The sequence below is a fragment of the Ranitomeya variabilis genome, chromosome 3 (genome assembly GCF_051348905.1).
Source record: "Ranitomeya variabilis isolate aRanVar5 chromosome 3, aRanVar5.hap1, whole genome shotgun sequence".
Taxonomy (NCBI): Eukaryota; Metazoa; Chordata; class Amphibia; order Anura; family Dendrobatidae; genus Ranitomeya; species Ranitomeya variabilis.
In genome coordinates this window covers 293,781,988-293,799,616 of record NC_135234.1, presented here as the reverse complement: position 1 = coordinate 293,799,616, position 17,629 = coordinate 293,781,988, and the positions used below count along the sequence as shown (strand labels likewise).

The 17,629-nt window shown below is 45.9% G+C and overlaps 2 protein-coding genes across 5 annotated transcripts in view; both read left to right on the top strand.

Annotated features, from left to right (window-relative positions):
* Positions 1-17,629, top strand: part of SERINC2 (serine incorporator 2) — a 313,329-nt gene that overhangs the window by 240,213 nt on the left and 55,487 nt on the right. For all 4 annotated transcript variants that reach the window (XM_077295553.1, XM_077295556.1, XM_077295554.1 and 1 more), the window contains exons 6-7: positions 6,222-6,391; positions 15,336-15,426. In XM_077295553.1, coding sequence (XP_077151668.1) covers positions 6,222-6,391; positions 15,336-15,426 — 261 coding nt within the window. The remainder of the gene's footprint in view (positions 1-6,221; positions 6,392-15,335; positions 15,427-17,629) is intronic.
* Positions 6,488-10,004, top strand: LOC143815863 (uncharacterized). The gene is made up of 5 exons (XM_077295557.1): positions 6,488-7,463; positions 7,545-7,616; positions 7,821-8,013; positions 8,182-8,338; positions 9,725-10,004. Exons 1-5 carry the CDS (start codon positions 7,395-7,397, stop codon positions 10,002-10,004), a joined length of 771 nt encoding a protein of 256 aa, XP_077151672.1. The 5' UTR covers positions 6,488-7,394.

Here is a 17,629-nt window from a genome sequence, read left to right as displayed (position 1 = left end):
ACTGTGTCAGATCAGCGATCTGACAGGCAGTGAAGGAGGCTTCCCAGGTCCTTCTCTCAGCAGGCACTGAGAAGCCACCTCTCTGCAGGACCCGGAAGGACCCCGTGGCCATCTTGGATCCAGGGGTATGCAGGGAGAACGTCAGAACAACGCAATCACATCCAGCGTCGGACTGGAGCACATTGGGCCCACCAGAGAAAATCGTTCTTGGGGCCCATTATGTAGCTACATAGAAATAGATACAAGACCACCAATTGTGCGGTAAAAAGCGCTAATATCAGGGTATAATATAAGGTAGTTCACGTCTTAATTATGTAGCAAGGGTTGGGGTAGCCCCCTCACAGAATATAATGTAGCCCCCTCATAAAATATAATGCAGTCCTCTCTCATAGAATATAATGCAGCACCCCACAAAATATAATGCAACCCCCTCAAGTATAACGCAGTCCCCACCATAGAATATAATGTAGCCCCCCTCATATAGTATAATGCAGCCCACCACAGAATATAATGTAGTCCCCTGAGAAAATTCAGCCCCACCACAGAATATAATGCAGCCCCCCCATAGAGTATACTGTAGCCACCTCATATAGTATGATGTAGCCCCCCATAATATAATGTAGTACCCTGAGAATAATGCAGTCCCCCCACAGAATATAATGTAGGCCCCTCATAAAGTATAATGCAGCCCCTCTCCATCCCATCATTGTCCTCATCACCACCTCCATCATTGCCTTCTCCCCCACCATCTCCATCACTGCCCGTTCCACCACCTGCATCATTGCCTCCTCCCCACCATCATTGTCCATTTCATCACCTCAATCATTGCCTCCCACCACCATCATTGCCCATCACCTCCATCATTGCCTCCCCACCATCATTGCCTATCACCTCCATTATTGCCCATCACCTCCACCATTGCCTCCCCCACCACCATCATTGCCCATCACCTCCATCATTGCCTCCTCACTATCATTGCCTCCCCCATCATTTCCCATCACCTCCATCATTGCCTCCCCACCACCATCATTGCCCATCACCTCCATCATTGCCTATCACTTTCCTTGCCTATCATCACCATCATTGCCCATCACCTCCATCATTGTCTCCCCCCCACCACCATCATTGCCCATCACCTCCATCATTGTCTCCCTCCACCAATATAATTGTCCTTCACCACCACACCCCCCCTCACCGCAGCTCATCACACACACAGGCACACACTCACACACACGCAGGCACACACACACACACTCTCTCTCTCTTTCTCTTTCTTTCTCTTTCTCTCACACACACAGGCACACACACATGCAGGCACACACAAACACGCAGACACACACACACGCAGGCACACAGCACAGCTCACCTCCCCGCAGCAGCAGCACATGCCAGCAGCCTCTTCCTTGCCGGCAGCTTTCAGACTGAGACAGTGCGCTTAATGATGACGTCATCCAGCTGGGCTGTCCTCAGACAGGAAGCAGGATGCCGGGATGTGAGCTGCTCTGTGAGTCTGTGTGTATGTGTGTGGTGCTGTGTGCGTGTGTGTGGTGCTTGGGTGAGGCTTTACATGCGGGCAGTGTTAGCTGCAGCCTGCGGCTAACACTGCCCGCTATTAAAGAGAAATTGTATTCATACCTCTCCATGCCCATAGGGGCATGGGGAAGCGTGAATATTAATTTTGCTTTAGCAACGGGGACAGGATCCTGTCTCCAGCTGCTGCTACTGGCACAGGGCAGGCCCCCTTGACTCAGGGGCCCCATAGCCACTGGCTGTGGGCCCCTGGAGCAGTGGGGGACCTAGGCAGCTGCTGGCCAGTATGCCAGCAGGTGTCAGTGCCTGGGCCCACCGGAGAATCCTCCGGTTCTCCAGTGGGCCAGTCCGAGCCTGATCACATCGCATTGTTCTGAGGGTCTGAGGGAAGCACACAGGGAGCCCCCTCCTAGCACGATGCTTCTCTATGCCACCGGAACTCTTCAATCTTGTTTGATCGCGACCGCTCCTGGCACTTAGTACCTGGTGTCAGCTGTGATAATCAGCTGACACCCGGCCACGATCGGCCGTGCTCCCCCGTCACGCGCGGCTGATCGCATGTGACGTACTATTCCATCCATGGGAATTAGGGCCTAGGTCACATGGATGGAATAGTACGTTGAATGGCAGAAAGGGGTTAAGGGCTAGGGTATGAACACTTCTGCCCATTAAGGGGGCTGATCCCAGGAGAGGTAGAACAATAAGCCACATGTTTAGTGAGGCAGTTGGAGTGAAGCTGAGGGACGAGGATCTATTAGTGAGGTACTGGTGTCCCTGTATGGATGGCCTATGGAGATTAGGTTGCTGGCTCATAAGGACTGAGGCCATGTGCACACGTTCAGTATTTTTCGCGTTTTTTCGCTATAAAAACGCGAAAAAAAAACGCTTGCATATGCCTCCCATTATTTTCAGTGTATTCCGCATATCTTGTGCAAATGTTGCATTTTTTTCCGCGAAAAAATTGCATCGCGGAAAAAAAAGCAAAATGTTCATTAAATTTGCGGAATTGCGGGGATTCCGCACACCTAGGAAAGCATTGATCTGCTTACTTTCTGCATGTGGCTATGCCCACCATGAGGGAAGTAAGCAGATCATGTGCGGTTGGTACCCAGGGTGGAGGAGGAGACTCTCCTCCACGGACTGGGCACCGTATAATTGGTAAAAAAAAAAGAATTAAAATAAAAAATAGTCATATACTCACCTTCGATGGCCCCCGCAGTCTTCCCGCCTCTCAGCGGTGCACGCTGATGCTTCCGTTCCTATAGCTGATGTGTGTGAAGGACCTGCGATGACGTCGCGGTCACGTGACCGCGACGTCATCGAAGGTCCTGCACACAAAGCATCTATAGGAACGGAAGCCGCTGAGGAGATCGGCTGTCTGCAGAAGGTGAGTATAACCATTTTTTTTTTATTTTTTTTAACATTCTATCTTTTACTATTGATGCTGCATAGGCAGGATCAATAGTAAAAAGTTGGTCACACTTGTCAAACACTATGTTTGACAAGTGTGACCAACCTGTCAATCAGTTTTCCAAGCGATGCTACAGATCGCTTGGAAAACTTTAGCATTCTGCAAGCTAATTACGCTTGCAAAATGCTAAAAAAAAAAAGCGAAAAAAACGGGAAAAAAACGCAAAAAGAAACATGCGGATTTCTTGCAGAAAATTTCCTGTTTTCTTCAGGAAATTTCTGCAAGAAATCCTGACGTGTGCACATACCCTGACTGTTGTTGTCTGCGAAGCAGGAGACAAGCTATGATCGTGGTATGGAGGAAGGACTGTGACTACAGACTATATTGTTTTGGAGCTACAAAAGCTGTGGGCCAAACAAAAGTTGGGAGACCGTTCCACTTCCTCCATACCAGGTGATAACCACTATTGGCCCCAGGATGGGATCTGTTGGACTGGGGACATTGCATTGTGGCCATCTATCCGGAATTGCTGTAAGACCATGGATGTAAGGAATAAAAAAAAAGTTGTACTGTTAACCTGCCTAGGTGATTATTACAACTGACAACCTCAGATCTTCACAGATCCATAGATTTAATTTATTCCTATATTTTTCTCACTTCACCAACTTAGACTAAAGGTACCGTCACATTTAGCAACGATGCAGCGATCTAGACAACTATCCCGATCGCTGCAGCGTCGTTGTATGGTCGCTGGAGAGCTGTCACACAGACAGCTCTCCAGCGACCAACTATGCGAAGTCCCCTGGTAACCAGGGTAAACATCGGGTTACTAAGCGCAGGGCCGCGCTTAGTAACCCAATGTTTACCCTGGTTACCAGCGTAAACGTAAAAAAAACCAAACACTACATACTTACATTCCGGTGTCTGTTCCCCGGCGCTGTGCTTCTCTGCACTGTGTAAGCGCCAGCCGGAAAGCACAGCAGTGACGTCACCGCTGTGCTCTGCTTTCCGGCCGGCCGGCGCTGACACAGTGCAGGAAAGCACAGCGCCGGGGAACAGACACCGGAATGTAAGTATGTAGTGTTTGTTTTTTTCTACGTTTACGCTGGTAACCAGCGTAAACATCGGGTTACTAAGCGCGGCCCTGCGCTTAGTAACCCGATGTTTACCCTGGTTACCAGTGAAGACATCACTGAATCGGCGTCACACACGCCGATTCAGCGATGTCTACGGGAGATCCAGCGACGAAATAAAGTTCTGGCCTTTCTACTCCGACCAACGATGGCACAGCAGGATCCTGATCGCTGCTGCCTGTCAAACTCAACGATATCGCTAGCCAGGACGCTGCAACGTCACGGATCGCTAGCGATATCGTTCAGTGTGAAGGTACCTTAAGACTTTAACTAAGAGGATTACAAAAATATTTAACCCCTTCATGACCTTGGGATTTTCCATTTTTCCGTGTTAGTTTTTCGCTCCCCTCCTTCCCAGAGCCATAACTTTTTTATTTTTCCGTCAATTTGGCCATGTGAGGGCTTTATTTTTTGCGGGACAAGTTGTACTTTTGAACGACATCATTGGTTTTACCATGTCGTGTACTAGAAAACGGGAAAAAAATTCCAAGTGCGGTGAAATTGCAAAAAAAGTGCAGTCCCACACACTAGGTTCACTAAATGCTAAAACTGACCTGCCATTGTGATTCTCCAGGTCAGTACGAGTTCATAGACACCTAACATGACTAGGTTGTTTTTTTATCTAAGTGGTGAAAAAAAATTCCAAACTTTGCTAAAAAAAAAAATAAATAAAATATTGCGCCATTTTCTGATACTCGTAGCGTCTCCATTTTTTTTCATGATCTGGGGTCGGTTGAGGGCTTATTATTTAATGATACCATTTCGGTGCAGATACATTCTTTTGATCGCCTGTTATTGCATTTTAATGCAATGTCGCGGTGACCAAAAAAACGTAATTCTGGCGTTTAGAATTTTTTTCTCGTTACGCCGTTTAGCGATCAGGTTAATGCTTTTTTTTATTGATCGGGCGATTCTGAACGCGGCGATACCAAATATGTGTAGGTTTGATTATTTTTTTATTGATTTATTTTGAATGGGGCGAAAGGGGGGTGATTTAAACTTTTATATTTTTTTCACATTTGTTTTTACTTTTGCCATGCTTCAATAGCCTCCATGGGAGGCTAGAAGCTGGCACAACACGATCGGCTCTGCTACATAGCAGCGATCTGATGTTCGCTGCTATGTAGCAGAAATGCAGGTGTGCTATGAGCGCCAACCACAGGGTGGCGCTCACAGCTGCCGGGGATCAGTAACCATAGAGGTCTCAAGGACCTCTATGGTTACTATTCAGAAGCATCGCTGACCTCCGATCATGTGATGGGGGTCGGCGATGCGCTCATTTCCGGCCGCCCGGCCGGAAGCGCCGGTTAAATGCCGCTGTCTGCGTTTGACAGCGGCATTTAACTAGATAATAGCGGCGGGTGAATCGCGATTTCACCCGCCGCTATTGCGGGCACATGTCAGCTGTTCAAAACAGCTGACATGTCCCGGCTTTGATGCGGGCTCACCGCGGAGCCCTGCATCAAAGCAGGGGTTCTGACCTCGGACGGACTATCCCGTCCGAGGTCAGAAAGGGGTTTTAAAAACTGATTGTAATGTAACAAAATAGGTAAAATACCAAGGGGGTGAATACTTTTACAAGCCACTGTAACATATATTTAAAATAAATGCATGAATCATTGCAATTCCTAATCTGAACACTAAGCCTAATAGACCTAAACTTCCTGTTCTGTGGAGACTACTTTTCAGCAGTCATCTCATTGTAATCCTGCCTGTGATATTAATGAAATGTAACGCTTTGCTATAGATTTTCCATTCACAATGGGTAGTGGGCACTCCTCTATTTCCTACACTCTGATCTCTACACAGGTCACAGAGGATGTCTAGAAAGTTCTCACAAAGAAGACAATGAATGTTTTCAAACTATTGTTCCATGTAGTCAGTGTAACTGCTGTAAAGTGTATCTTTGAATGCCTTTCACAAAATTCAACAGAAGCAAAGGCAAGATGGCTACACCATTATCATGTTCAGGGAAATTTAACAAAATCTACAGTAAGAAAATAGAAAGATTGGAAATATTTCAGGTCTGCATGAAAAATTAAAAACTTTGGTGATAATCACTTCAGAGATTGAAGTGTAGGAACTTACACGTTCTGCTTTTTTGGTCTTTAACCTTTAAAATGTAAATCTACTTTTTTGTGTTCTAGCCCTTCTCATCTGTACTCTACTCTTGTACGCTGCCTCAATTGCTGCCATTGTTGTCCTATATATATATTACACCAAATCGGAGGGTTGTGTCCACAACAAAGTGTTCATCAGTTTGAACCTCATTTTCTGTGTTCTAGTCTCTATCGTATCCATCCTTCCCAAAGTCCAGGTAAGAAGCCCAAGGGCTGGCTGAACAAGAACTGAGCATGTACACCAGACCACAAAATACACAAATCATAAAATGTTGTTTTAAGCCTTTAACCCCTTTAGGCCAAGATAATTTTTCTCTCCTCTTCTTCCAGGAGCATAACTGTTGTATTTTTCCGTAGACGCAGCCATGTGAGAATTTTGTTTTTGCTGGTCGAGTTGTAGTTTTAAAATTATGCCATTATGGTATTTTATTATTCAGTTTATTTGAAAATAGGGGAAAAAATTCCAAATGCAGTGTAATTTTGAAAAAAAATAAAACCGTTCCACCATGCTTTTTAGGGTTTTGTTTTTATGCCAATTATTCTGTGGTAAAAATGACCCTGAAATATTTTCTTTATCAGTACGTTTACTCAAAGTGATGAACTTTCTTAGATTTTTTTTTTTTATCATTTAGGCTGGTTTCACATTTGCGGTTGTGTCAGCTGCGTTTCTACTGCATATATCCGCATGCGTTGTGTATTCCTATATTTAACATTAGGGACGCATGCGTTTTTGATTTTTCGCGTTTTGCCGCGTTTGACGACGCATGCGTCGTTTCGTCGTTTGCGACTTGGCGCGGCAATGCAACATGTAGTAATTTTTAGAGGCGTCAATTTGCCGCCTGGAAACGCATGCGGTCGATTGAGCAAGGATTGCGGCAAAAAAACGCATTGCTGTCTATATGAACGCATGCGTTCACAAGCACATGTGTTTGCTTGTGTTCGTGAACGCATGCGTTTCAATAGAGAAAAACATGTCTAAACACTGATAAGCCACCCCCCACATACAAGGTGATAAAGGGAGGGAGTGGACATTTGCAGGTCACTACTCAGCAGACACTGAAGCAGACGAGACACAAGCTACATCTTGGAGGAAAACAAGACCCTGAACAATGTGAGTATATCCTATCCAATGCCTTTATTTTCTATTTTCTGTCTCTACATGTCCTAATTTCTTGCATTTTTCTTTCTGCATGCATCAGAATGTCTGCTGCTTCTTCTTCTGATGAGGAGTTTCGTCCTGGGCAGTCGGAAGTCGAGCATGTCAGTGAGGTGAGTACTTGCCTCGTCAGATTGGTAAGTATTCACTGTCACATCTACACATGTGACAATTTGAATTTTTCATTTTTTTAGAGCTCTTCTTCAACTGCGGCACAAACTGAGCAGGAGCAGCGGACTCAAGGTCGGGTGGAAAGACGTCAGCGGGTACGTATACAAGGCTGACTGTTTACTGTATCCTCAGTCTAATATTCTTGAATCTTCTTTTCTTTACACTCGTATTTCTTTACTTTTTTCTTCTGGAATCCTTTTGTATGTTGACTTTCCTATTCATGCCATTTCTCAGCATCTTTTTTCTTTTTTTTCCTTATGTTAATTCACTAAACTTTAATGACTTTATTTAATTTTTAGGTTCCACAACGGGAGGATGACCTAATTGAAAATGACCCCTTCATCTCCCTGGCCCAGGAGCGAGTCCCGTTGTGGGACACCCGGGATCCACTGCACTCAAACAACGTCACGATCCGGCGCCTATGGAATGAGGTGGCCGAAGAGATGTGGGATGGCTGGGACAACGCCCCGACTTGGGTCCGAAATGCATTTGGTAAGTATTGCACTGCAGTGTGAAGCAGCAGAGACCTTGGCCGTGCTCACACAACTGTGTGTGATGAAAGAAACTCTCAGGAGTTTCTCTCATCACACACAGTTGTGTGAGCACAGCCAAAAGTCCATTTTCTGACCTTTTTTTTTTTTTTTTTTTTTTTTTTAACAGTGGCCAAAGTCAAAACACGTTGGTGTTCGATGAAGGACCGCTTCAACAAGGCCCTGCGTCAAGAGAGCCCTGTTCCCAGTGGTTCAGGAGCAAGGATCAGAAAATACAAATACCATCGCGTTCTGGCATTTTTAAGACCGGTCCTTGCCCAAAGAACGTAAGTACTGTATTTTTCGGACTATAAGACGCACTTTTTTTTCCTCCAAATTTGGGAGGAAAGTGTGGGTGCGTCTTATAGTACGGATATAGCATGTGGGGAGGGGGGCAGCAGTGAGTGGGATCGCACTGTTATCCCACTTCAGGATGTCCCCGCTGCCCGGAATCAGCTGCTGGGGAAAGCACATGGCCCCGCTGATTAAGTGCAGTGAATATTTATTAGCTGCTCCCCGCCCACCGATCAGCTGAGCGGTGAGCCGGGAGCAGCAAATGAATGCTGCACTTAAGCAGGGGCACACAGTTTCCCCAGCACTGATTCTGGGGAGAATCTGTGTGTCCGGGGGAGGAGGCAGCAGCAGCAGGGGCCAGGAGATCGCGGCATACCTGCCTGTGCTGGACGCTGAGCTGTCTGGTGCACAGGGAGGACCTGTGATGATGTCAGGAGTGGGCGGGCTGGAGCATCACATGGCAGCTCAGAGCCCTCCCTCTTCTGGCATCATCACAGGTCCTTCAGACTCCCACCTAGAATCTGCAGCTTCCTCTTATGTCCTGCGCTGTGGAAAGGCAACAACATCAGGGAGGGCTCTGTGTGTGTGCAGCCATGGGATGCTCCAGCTTTTACCTCACCACAGGCTGGCTGCCACAATTAAGAGGTTAGTCTTTACAAAACACAATAAAGCACTCTGCCACTCCTTTGGTGAACTATAACTCCCAGCATGTCATAGGATCTGCAGGACATGCTGGGAGTTATAGTTCTCCCATGGGATTTTAAAGCAGCACTCCAGTGTTATTTTGCAGTGCTGGAGTGGTGCTTTCACTATAAGCCCTGTGCACCCATTCTTAGGGCTCATTTCCACATGCGAGGCACACGTCCGTATCTCGCATGTGGAAACCAAGCTGTGGAGCCGGCACTCCAGAGCGGAGCATGCGGCCGCATAGGAACACATGGAGCTGCACAGCTCCGCTCCAAAGTGCCGGCGCCAGAGCTTGGTTTCCACATGCGAGATACGGACGTGTGCCTCGCATGTGGAAATGAGCCCTCACCCTCCAGCGTCTTCATATCGTACTTCACAGACACCACACTGGTCCTGCAGCTTCCAACATAATAACATACTATTATATATAATAACACCACATATAATAGTATGTTATTTATGTTATTAAATATTTTACCACATTTTTTTTGCTTCAAATATTTTTTTCCCTATTTTCCACCTCTAAAACCTGGGTGCGCCTTATAGTCCGGTGCGTCCTATAGTCCGAAAAATACGGTATTTTTCCCTTGCATTAGGTTGTATTGTATTGCCATAATCTGTATATTTCTATTCCACAGGATTTTGCGTCTGGTTAATTTTTGGTATTCATTTTCTTTTTCCTTTTTTCACAGCACATGGAGCACAACTGTTGGCCCAGGTTCTGGAGCGGTCCTTCATCCGACAGCCACGGACCCGTCCCAGCCATCCAGCAGCACTGCAGCAAGTGGGCCTTCCACACTAACTGGAGACCAGGGAGCTGGTCCATCAGGTCTTCCCCTTTCGCAGTCCTCTTCCACTGCCCCTTTTATTTTGGGCTCCTCCCGGCAGAGGGCATCGGACAGGTCACTCATGCCCGAGTTTTTGCACTTGAGCTCGGTTTTACACGACGCAATCAAGGCTTTGAGTGACTGAATGGATATTTCACATAACCTCTTGAATGCACGTATCCAGGAGGTCACCAAAAGTGAAAGCCGACCTCCAGAGGCCAGCACATCATTTTTTTAACCAAATTGAGCAGGGCATGTCGGAACACCTTACTCCTGATCTCCAGCTGAGTGTCATGCAGGCCTGCAATGCTGCTTACGTGCAGGCTATGCAGCAGAGTCGGTATTTCCAGCAGACAGTGTCGGCATATCCACCTGTGCCTTCACTGTCACGATTAACCTCAATGCCGACCTCTGCTGCATACCGGTGCACGGCCACCTCAATTCCTAGCACTGCCGGACACCACTACAGCACCACCACCATGCCGAGTGCAGTTGGACATCCCACTGCCACCACCATGACAACCGCTGCTCCTGCTTGGACCTCCACTGACACCACGATGCAGCAGGACCCTGGCATGGCCTTCCGTACCGCCACCACCACGATGCAGCAGGATCCTGGCATGGCCTTCCGTACCGCCACTACCATGATGCAGCAGGACCCTGGCATGGCCTTGCGTACCGCCACTACCATGATGCAGCAGGACCCTGGCATGGCCTTACGCTCTACAAGCGCTATGGACTCTGGCATGGCTGCAAGTTCTACGAGCACTATGGACTCTGGCATGGCCTTATGCTCTACGAGCACTATGGACTCTGGCATGGCCTTACGCTCTACGAGCACTATGGACTCTGGCATGGCCTTTTTCTCTACGAGCACTATGGACTCCGGCATTGCTGCACGCTCTACGAGCACTATGGACTCTGGCATGGCTGCACGCTCTACGAGCACTATGGACTCTGGCATGGCCTTATGCTCTACGAGCACTACGGACTCTGGCATGGCCTTACGCTCTACGAGCACTATGGACTCCGGCATTGCTGCACACTCTACGAGCACTATGGACTCTGGCATGGCTGCACGCTCTACGAGCACTATGGACTCTGGCATGGCTGCACGCTCTACAAGCACTATGGACTCTGGCATGGTGCTGCCGGACCCTGACAGGTCACCCACTACTACGCCACGCCATATGAGCCCACCAAGGCTTCCTAGAACCCGGCAAACCCCCCCCCAAAAAAACAAAAAACAGAGGACTCTTAGTATTCCTCCCCCTTCACCTCCCAATGTGTCTGTAGTGTCAGGTTTGTCTCACCCTTCCAGTGCGTCTCATGTGTCAAGCCCCATCCCAGAACTTCCAGACCCTACTAGTTTCATTGCCCCTTCTCCTGCCACCTCTGCGTCGTCCACGGTTAGCCAGGCCTCAGTGCTTCACACCCCCCGTTTACATCTACCCCAAGCTGGCGCAGTTAAATAAATTTTTTGGTTGTTAAAAAATAAAAAAAATTTGATTTGCCCCAATTATGTTTGGTTTATTGTGTCTTCCGCCGCCAGCAACACACACCGTGCGCCAAATAAGAAACTTCGCCACACACTTTATTTTTTGGCCACATCATATCTCCAAAAAAAGACTGCAGTTTTGTGTGTCTTTAGTATAGAGATATGAGGTGGGCCAAAAAATGTATACTTGTATTATCTCCATAATCTCTTCTTTCTACTTTGTCTGTGACTAGTGTTGCAATCAAAAGAGAAAATGGCGGACATACAGTGCAGAACTCTACTGAACAGGTCAGGTGTCAAAAAGCTCATTAGTTAGGACACCTGACCTGGTGAGTAGAGAACTGCCTTGTATAACCTCAATTTTCTCTTCTGTGTACATAATCTATTCCACACAAAGTGAAGGGACGATGGTGGTCATACACGGCATATCTATGCTCACCTGCACAGGTGTCAGAAGTAGGGAATTCATGAAGCTGTATGTGCATCATGAATTCATTATTTCTGACACCTGACTTGATGGGTATAGATCTCTTGTGTGACAGTCATTGTCTCTTCAGTCTCTATCCAATGGATACAGCAGAACAATCAGAATGCAATGACGTCAACAAGCTTACCAATAAAGCAACATGGCTGCCATAACACTAGCAGTATGTGGCCAGTGTTTTATATCAGTATTTGTAAGCCAAAACAAGGAGTGGAACAATAAGTAAATTATGATATTAACATAAAAACTAGCACCTCTGCCTTTATCACCCACTCCTGGTTTTGGATTACAAATACTGATATTAAATACAGACCAAATACTGCTAGTTTTAGGACAGCCTTGGCTTGTAGAGTAAAAACATAGGAGACACGGTCAACACAACCAAAACTAAAGTTTATTAATGAGAAATATCATTTCAGAAAATTACTGGTACAGATCGAATTACAACAGGACATTTACACAACATTGTCCTGCCATGACACACGTCCAATATCTGAATCAAAAAAGGCAGCAAATTGGTCCCACATGTGACCAACTGCTGCAGTTGACCACAGCGGGTGATGCTGGAAATCGGGCAGTGGGTGTGCAACTGGTTTATCCAGTTCAATGTTGGGTTGCTCCTTAGCCATTATATAATTTTGCAGAACCACACAGGCTTTGACCACCTCGTCGACTTTTTCCACTTTTAGATTTATGGCTGATGCAAGAATGCGCCATTTAGCGACCAGAATGCCAAAGATACACTCTACTGTTCTTCGGGCCCTGGTCAGTCTGTAGTTAAAGATCCTTCTAGTGTGGTTCAAGTCCCGACTGGAATAGGGCTTCAGTAGGTTTTCACACATCTGAAAGGCCTCATCCCCAACCATAACAAATGGCATCGGTGGACCTTGAGTGTTGGGGAGAGGTTGTGGCGGGGGAAAATTGAAATTTTTGCCATACACACGGCGGCCCATATCCGAGTTCTTGAAAGTCTGGGAATCGTTGCCACGGCCAAAAGCTCCAATGTCCACGGCGATGAAGCGACAGTTCGCATCAGCTATTGCCATAAGCACAACAGAAAAATATTTTTTATAGTTGAAATACTCCAATCCTGTTCTGGCAGGTTTGATAATGCGGATGTACTTTCCATCCACCGCTCCTAAACAGTTGGGGAAATCACACACACTCCAGAATTTTTCCGAAATTTCAAGCCACATGTCGACGGTGGGTAGGGGTATAAACTCATCTCGGAGTACATTCCACAAAGCCCGACAGGTGTCCGCAACTATTCCGGACAGGGTGGATATTCCAAGCCAGTACTGGAAGTGGAGGGATGATAAACACTCTCCGGTTGCCAGAAATCTGTAAGAAAAAGAAACCCCCCAAAAATTACAAACTATTCTATTTATGGTATGGTTACGCTAAAGAAAGAAAGGAAAATACCCAAAACATACATGTCAGAAAACACAAAATTTGGACTGTCATTGTTTTAGATTTGGAACGTACCTTAATGTAACCAGCAGACGTTCCTCCAGTGGAATCGCTGTACGGAGTTGGGTGTCCTGTCTCCGTATGGCTCCTTGGACACGAGCAAGCAAATCCCGGAACGAGTCTTGCGACATCCTTGTATATTCATGGAATTTCTCCGGGTTGGCATTAAGCTCGGCATACAGCGTGTGATAGGCTCCACGGCTCTCACGTAGTTCGATAATGGGGTGTCTCCAAAAACGCCTACGTTGTCTCCTTCTCCATCTTTTGCGATTTCTGTCTTGCTCCCAAGCTAAAGCACAGGCAAGAAACAGCTTGATGCTTAGATCCAGGTTGAAATAAAAGCTCTCCATGCGAAGATCCATCATGACACAGGATACAGGAGCAAAATCTGAAGATTCCAGCTGTTCAGGGGTCTATATAAAGAAATCCCATAATACACGCCCTCTGTAGTCCCATTGGTGGTGTCTGGTTATCTATATTTTTCTCTTGTGAAATTTCTCATCATGCGCACCAAAAACGCAAACGCATGAAAAAACGAATATATAAACGCTGCGGTTTTTTTAACCGCATGCGTTAATGCGTCTAAAAAATGCCGCGTTTGTACGCGTTTATATGCGTTTTTTCCACCACTTGCGTATGCGGATTAAACGCTGCGGATTTAAACGCTAATGTGATACTAGCCTTATATACAGTAGAAGTGAAAATAAATTCAGACGTTTGGGGAGAAAACAAGATATTTTTTGGTTCATCACCATTTTCCAAGACCTGTAACAATTTAGCTTGATTGATCTGTGTGAGAGCTTGTTTTTTGCCTTGTGAGTTTGATTTCATTGATACCAATTAGGGGGATATGTAATATTTTGTAAAATTTAGTTCTGCAGTTTTTATCTTATTTCTCATCACAGCTTTCACACTATCAATATTTAGTCAGTATTTTACCTCAGTATCTGTAAGCTAAAACCAGGAGTGGGTGATAAATGCAGAATTGGTGACGTGTCTCTATTATACTTTTCCTCTGACTTCCACTCCTGATTTTGGCTTCCAAATACTGAGGTAAAATACTGACCGAATAATGAACGTGTGAATGTGGCCTTATTAAAAACATTTTCTATTCCCAATGGAGGTTGCCTAGGTTACCAACCGCCCTGCAATACTAGCTTGGCCAGGTGCCTAGTCAAGGAGCACTTGAGGCAAGCAGACTCTCTGGTTTACAGCCTGCTTGCGCTGCTCTGAACCTGACTGGATCACTGCAGTGCCCCTGCCCTTCTCCCAGCTCATGGGACAGAGCACAGTTTGGACCATCAGAACGACCATGTCACTGGTCCAAAGTATCTGTCTTGAGGAGTGCACCGTCCTCAGAAATGCTGGGGCAGGGAGTGGTGTGCTTCTGATAATACAACTTGAGGAAACCCTTTTAATTTTTAGACATGACAACTATTAAAAATCAGGTGATATAAAAAGAATTTTTTTTTTTTGTTAAAGTATAGTGTATAGAAAATGTATCCTGTCAGCAGGGGACAACAACTTTGATTTCTAGAACAAAGTATCCGCGCCACATAGTCTCCTGTCTGCTGGTTACTAAAGATGTTTGAATCCACTGCCAGCAAGCAGAGGGCATTCTGTCCCTGGTTATGTATACATTTCCATAGAAAAATGATAGTGCTGGACTTTGTACTTGTATGGCTGCTTTTTTTAAATCATTTGATTAGACCGGTACATAGGATGGCCAGGGCTGCGCATTTCTATATTGTACGTGACATAGCACATCTTGTGTATGGGAGGCATGTTTGTATAATTTGTCCGTGATTCCTGTGCTTATCGTTTTTTACAAGTTTCCTGGGGTTGACACATTGGCGTCGCATAAGTCCGGTCTGTATAGACAGTGCAGCACGGTGTTTGTTCAATGACCGAATCTGAGTAGAGGCATTATTACCACCATCCACTGAAATAATCATTTTATTTGAGGCGTTGCACTTTAGCATGATATTGTCAGAAACCTGTTTTTCTTGTTAATCTTTTTGCAGGAGGTTCATCCACACTCTGGATTGCTACAGGCATCGGTTATTACCTTGTACACCATATTTGTGACCTGGTCTGCTATGGCAAATATTCCTGGTAAGCTACCGGCTGACATCCAAGTTGAATGCAATGATTTCACATATGTGCGGAGCCATTGTCTGTGTCTGTACTGTTACATACTTAGGCTGATAACTGGTTCATGCAGCTTTACATGGACACCCGATTCTTACACTATGGCTGGTCCAAACAACGAAAGCAATTGTTACCATCCACCTCTCATGTCTCCCCTTTTCCTCATAGATTGTAAGCTTGTGAGCAGGGCTCTCACTACTCTTGGTATCTGTTTTGATCTATGTGTTTATTGTTATGCTGTAATGTCTATTGTTTGTACAAGTGCTGCAGAATATGTTGGCGCTATAGAAATAAAAGTATTATTATGTTTTTGACCCATTGAATAACACTGCTTTACACAGAGAAAAAAATATTCTTTTGAGAATATAATTCTCTGCTGTAATTTATCACGTATTTCAGGAACTAGCACATGTACTACGTTTGAATCACAAGTAATATTTTAACCTCTTCCTGCAAAAGGACATTGTATTCACATCCTTGGAAGGGATCCTCAGGTGTGGAGTGTGCTTAAGAGCGGAGCTCCTTAACACATGGCAGATATTGGCTATATTACATAGCCAGCATCTACCTTGAAAATCCATGTTTGGTTGAGATCTAGCCGCAACTCCAAACCATTTAAATGTTGCTGTCAATCTGTGGCAGTGGTATTTAAATGGAATGTCTGACAGTGCCTGCATCCACTGGCTCTCATTAGCCCCATGTGCGGCGCCCCAGTGTCCTAGTCGTCGCAGTGATGTCATTATCCTTTCAGGGGAGAAGTGATGTCATGTCTGAAGGCAAAGAACGACAGCCACATTCAAGTATCACACACATACAACATGTTCACACTCCAGACCAGAAGGGGGAGCTCTAAGCCTGTTTAGGGTGAACTCCCCTATTTATCTATCTATCCTGATCTGGAGGGAAAGGGGGTTCAGAGTTCAGTTCCTGTCAGGCAGGGAGAAGGAGAGGAGCCCTGCTGGCATGAAGTGCCGCAACTCCTGGGAAAAGACACTAAAAGGTGAACATACTGCAGAGAGTGTGCAGGAAAGCAGAGCACAGGAGAGGAATACCAGAGGGAGATCAGCCAGGAACAAGCTGCTCCTTTCTGAGGCGCAGAAGCCGGTAGCCAGAAACACCGAGGGAGTAACTCTCTCCAAGCCTTGCTCCGGAGACCGGCAGGACAGTCAATTCCAAGTTGGCTGCCCGACCTTAATACCTAAGAAGACAGGGTGGCAAATTGTGGGGGTCGGGGCATCTCTAGGGTCCCTACAAACAAGCCCCAGGCTATCCCAGTCATACGGGTTGTCCTATCCATACCATATGGGGGAGAGAGAGGAAGAAATAACATCAAGAACATCTACAAGAGTTGTGAGGACCTTACCGGGAAGCTCAGCAGGGAGGTACTACAACTACAACACACAGGCGCTAGTAGGAAGGCTACTGATTTCCACCTGGATAAAGGGACTCTGGATTTGCCTTCAGACCGGCCGGACTCTGCCTGCCCTGTCATCTGGCGCTCCGGGCTGAGGATACTATCTGAAGTCTTCAGTAAACAAGGTAAAAGACTGCAAACCTGTCTCCTCGTTCTTTACTGCACCTTGCCCATATATAAACTCTTTTACTGGACACCCCTGAGGGCCACGGACCGGGTCAGCCACCGTGACATCCCCGAACCGTAGGACCCGGTGCTGAGTACCCCATTGCCCTACTCTGGGGGCAATCCACATGCAATGTGATCACAGGGACTGATGGTTAACTATGACAGCCAGGAGTCTGCTGAAGTGATAGGAGTTCCACAGGAGACCAAAGTATTCACTATATGGCTACAGTAATGTGGTATTGTAGTATAGAATCTAAGCGATCAAATGATTGCAGGTGCAAGTCCCCTAAAAGAACTAAATAATGCAAAAAGTAAAAAAGTTTTTAAAATAATAATAAAAAAAAAATTCAAATTACCCCACTTTTTCTCTGAAAAATGTAAAAAAAAATAAATCTGATATTAACCCCTTTCTCCTTTCTTTCTGACATGAGGTACTATCCCGTCAAGGTGGTATGGACCCGTATGACCACCGACGGGATAGTACATCATGCCCTTTAATGCGACACTGCAACTTAAAGGGAGGGTGCCACCAGTTTTCTTGAATTTTTTTTTTTAATGAAATTAAGCTTAAAATAGTAAATAAAA

What these genes read in the sequence shown, in the direction of transcription:
- LOC143815863 (XM_077295557.1), top strand. Translation starts at nt 7,395, where the DNA reads ATGTCTGCTGCTTCTTCTTCTGATGAGGAGTTTCGTCCTGGGCAGTCG. An exon ending in AAGTCGAGCATGTCAGTGAG is followed by an intron (nt 7,464 to 7,544) that starts GTGAGTACTTGC and finishes TCATTTTTTTAG; the next exon opens with AGCTCTTCTTCAACTGCGGC. An exon ending in CCGGTCCTTGCCCAAAGAAC is followed by an intron (nt 8,339 to 9,724) that starts GTAAGTACTGTA and finishes CTTTTTTCACAG; the next exon opens with CACATGGAGCACAACTGTTG.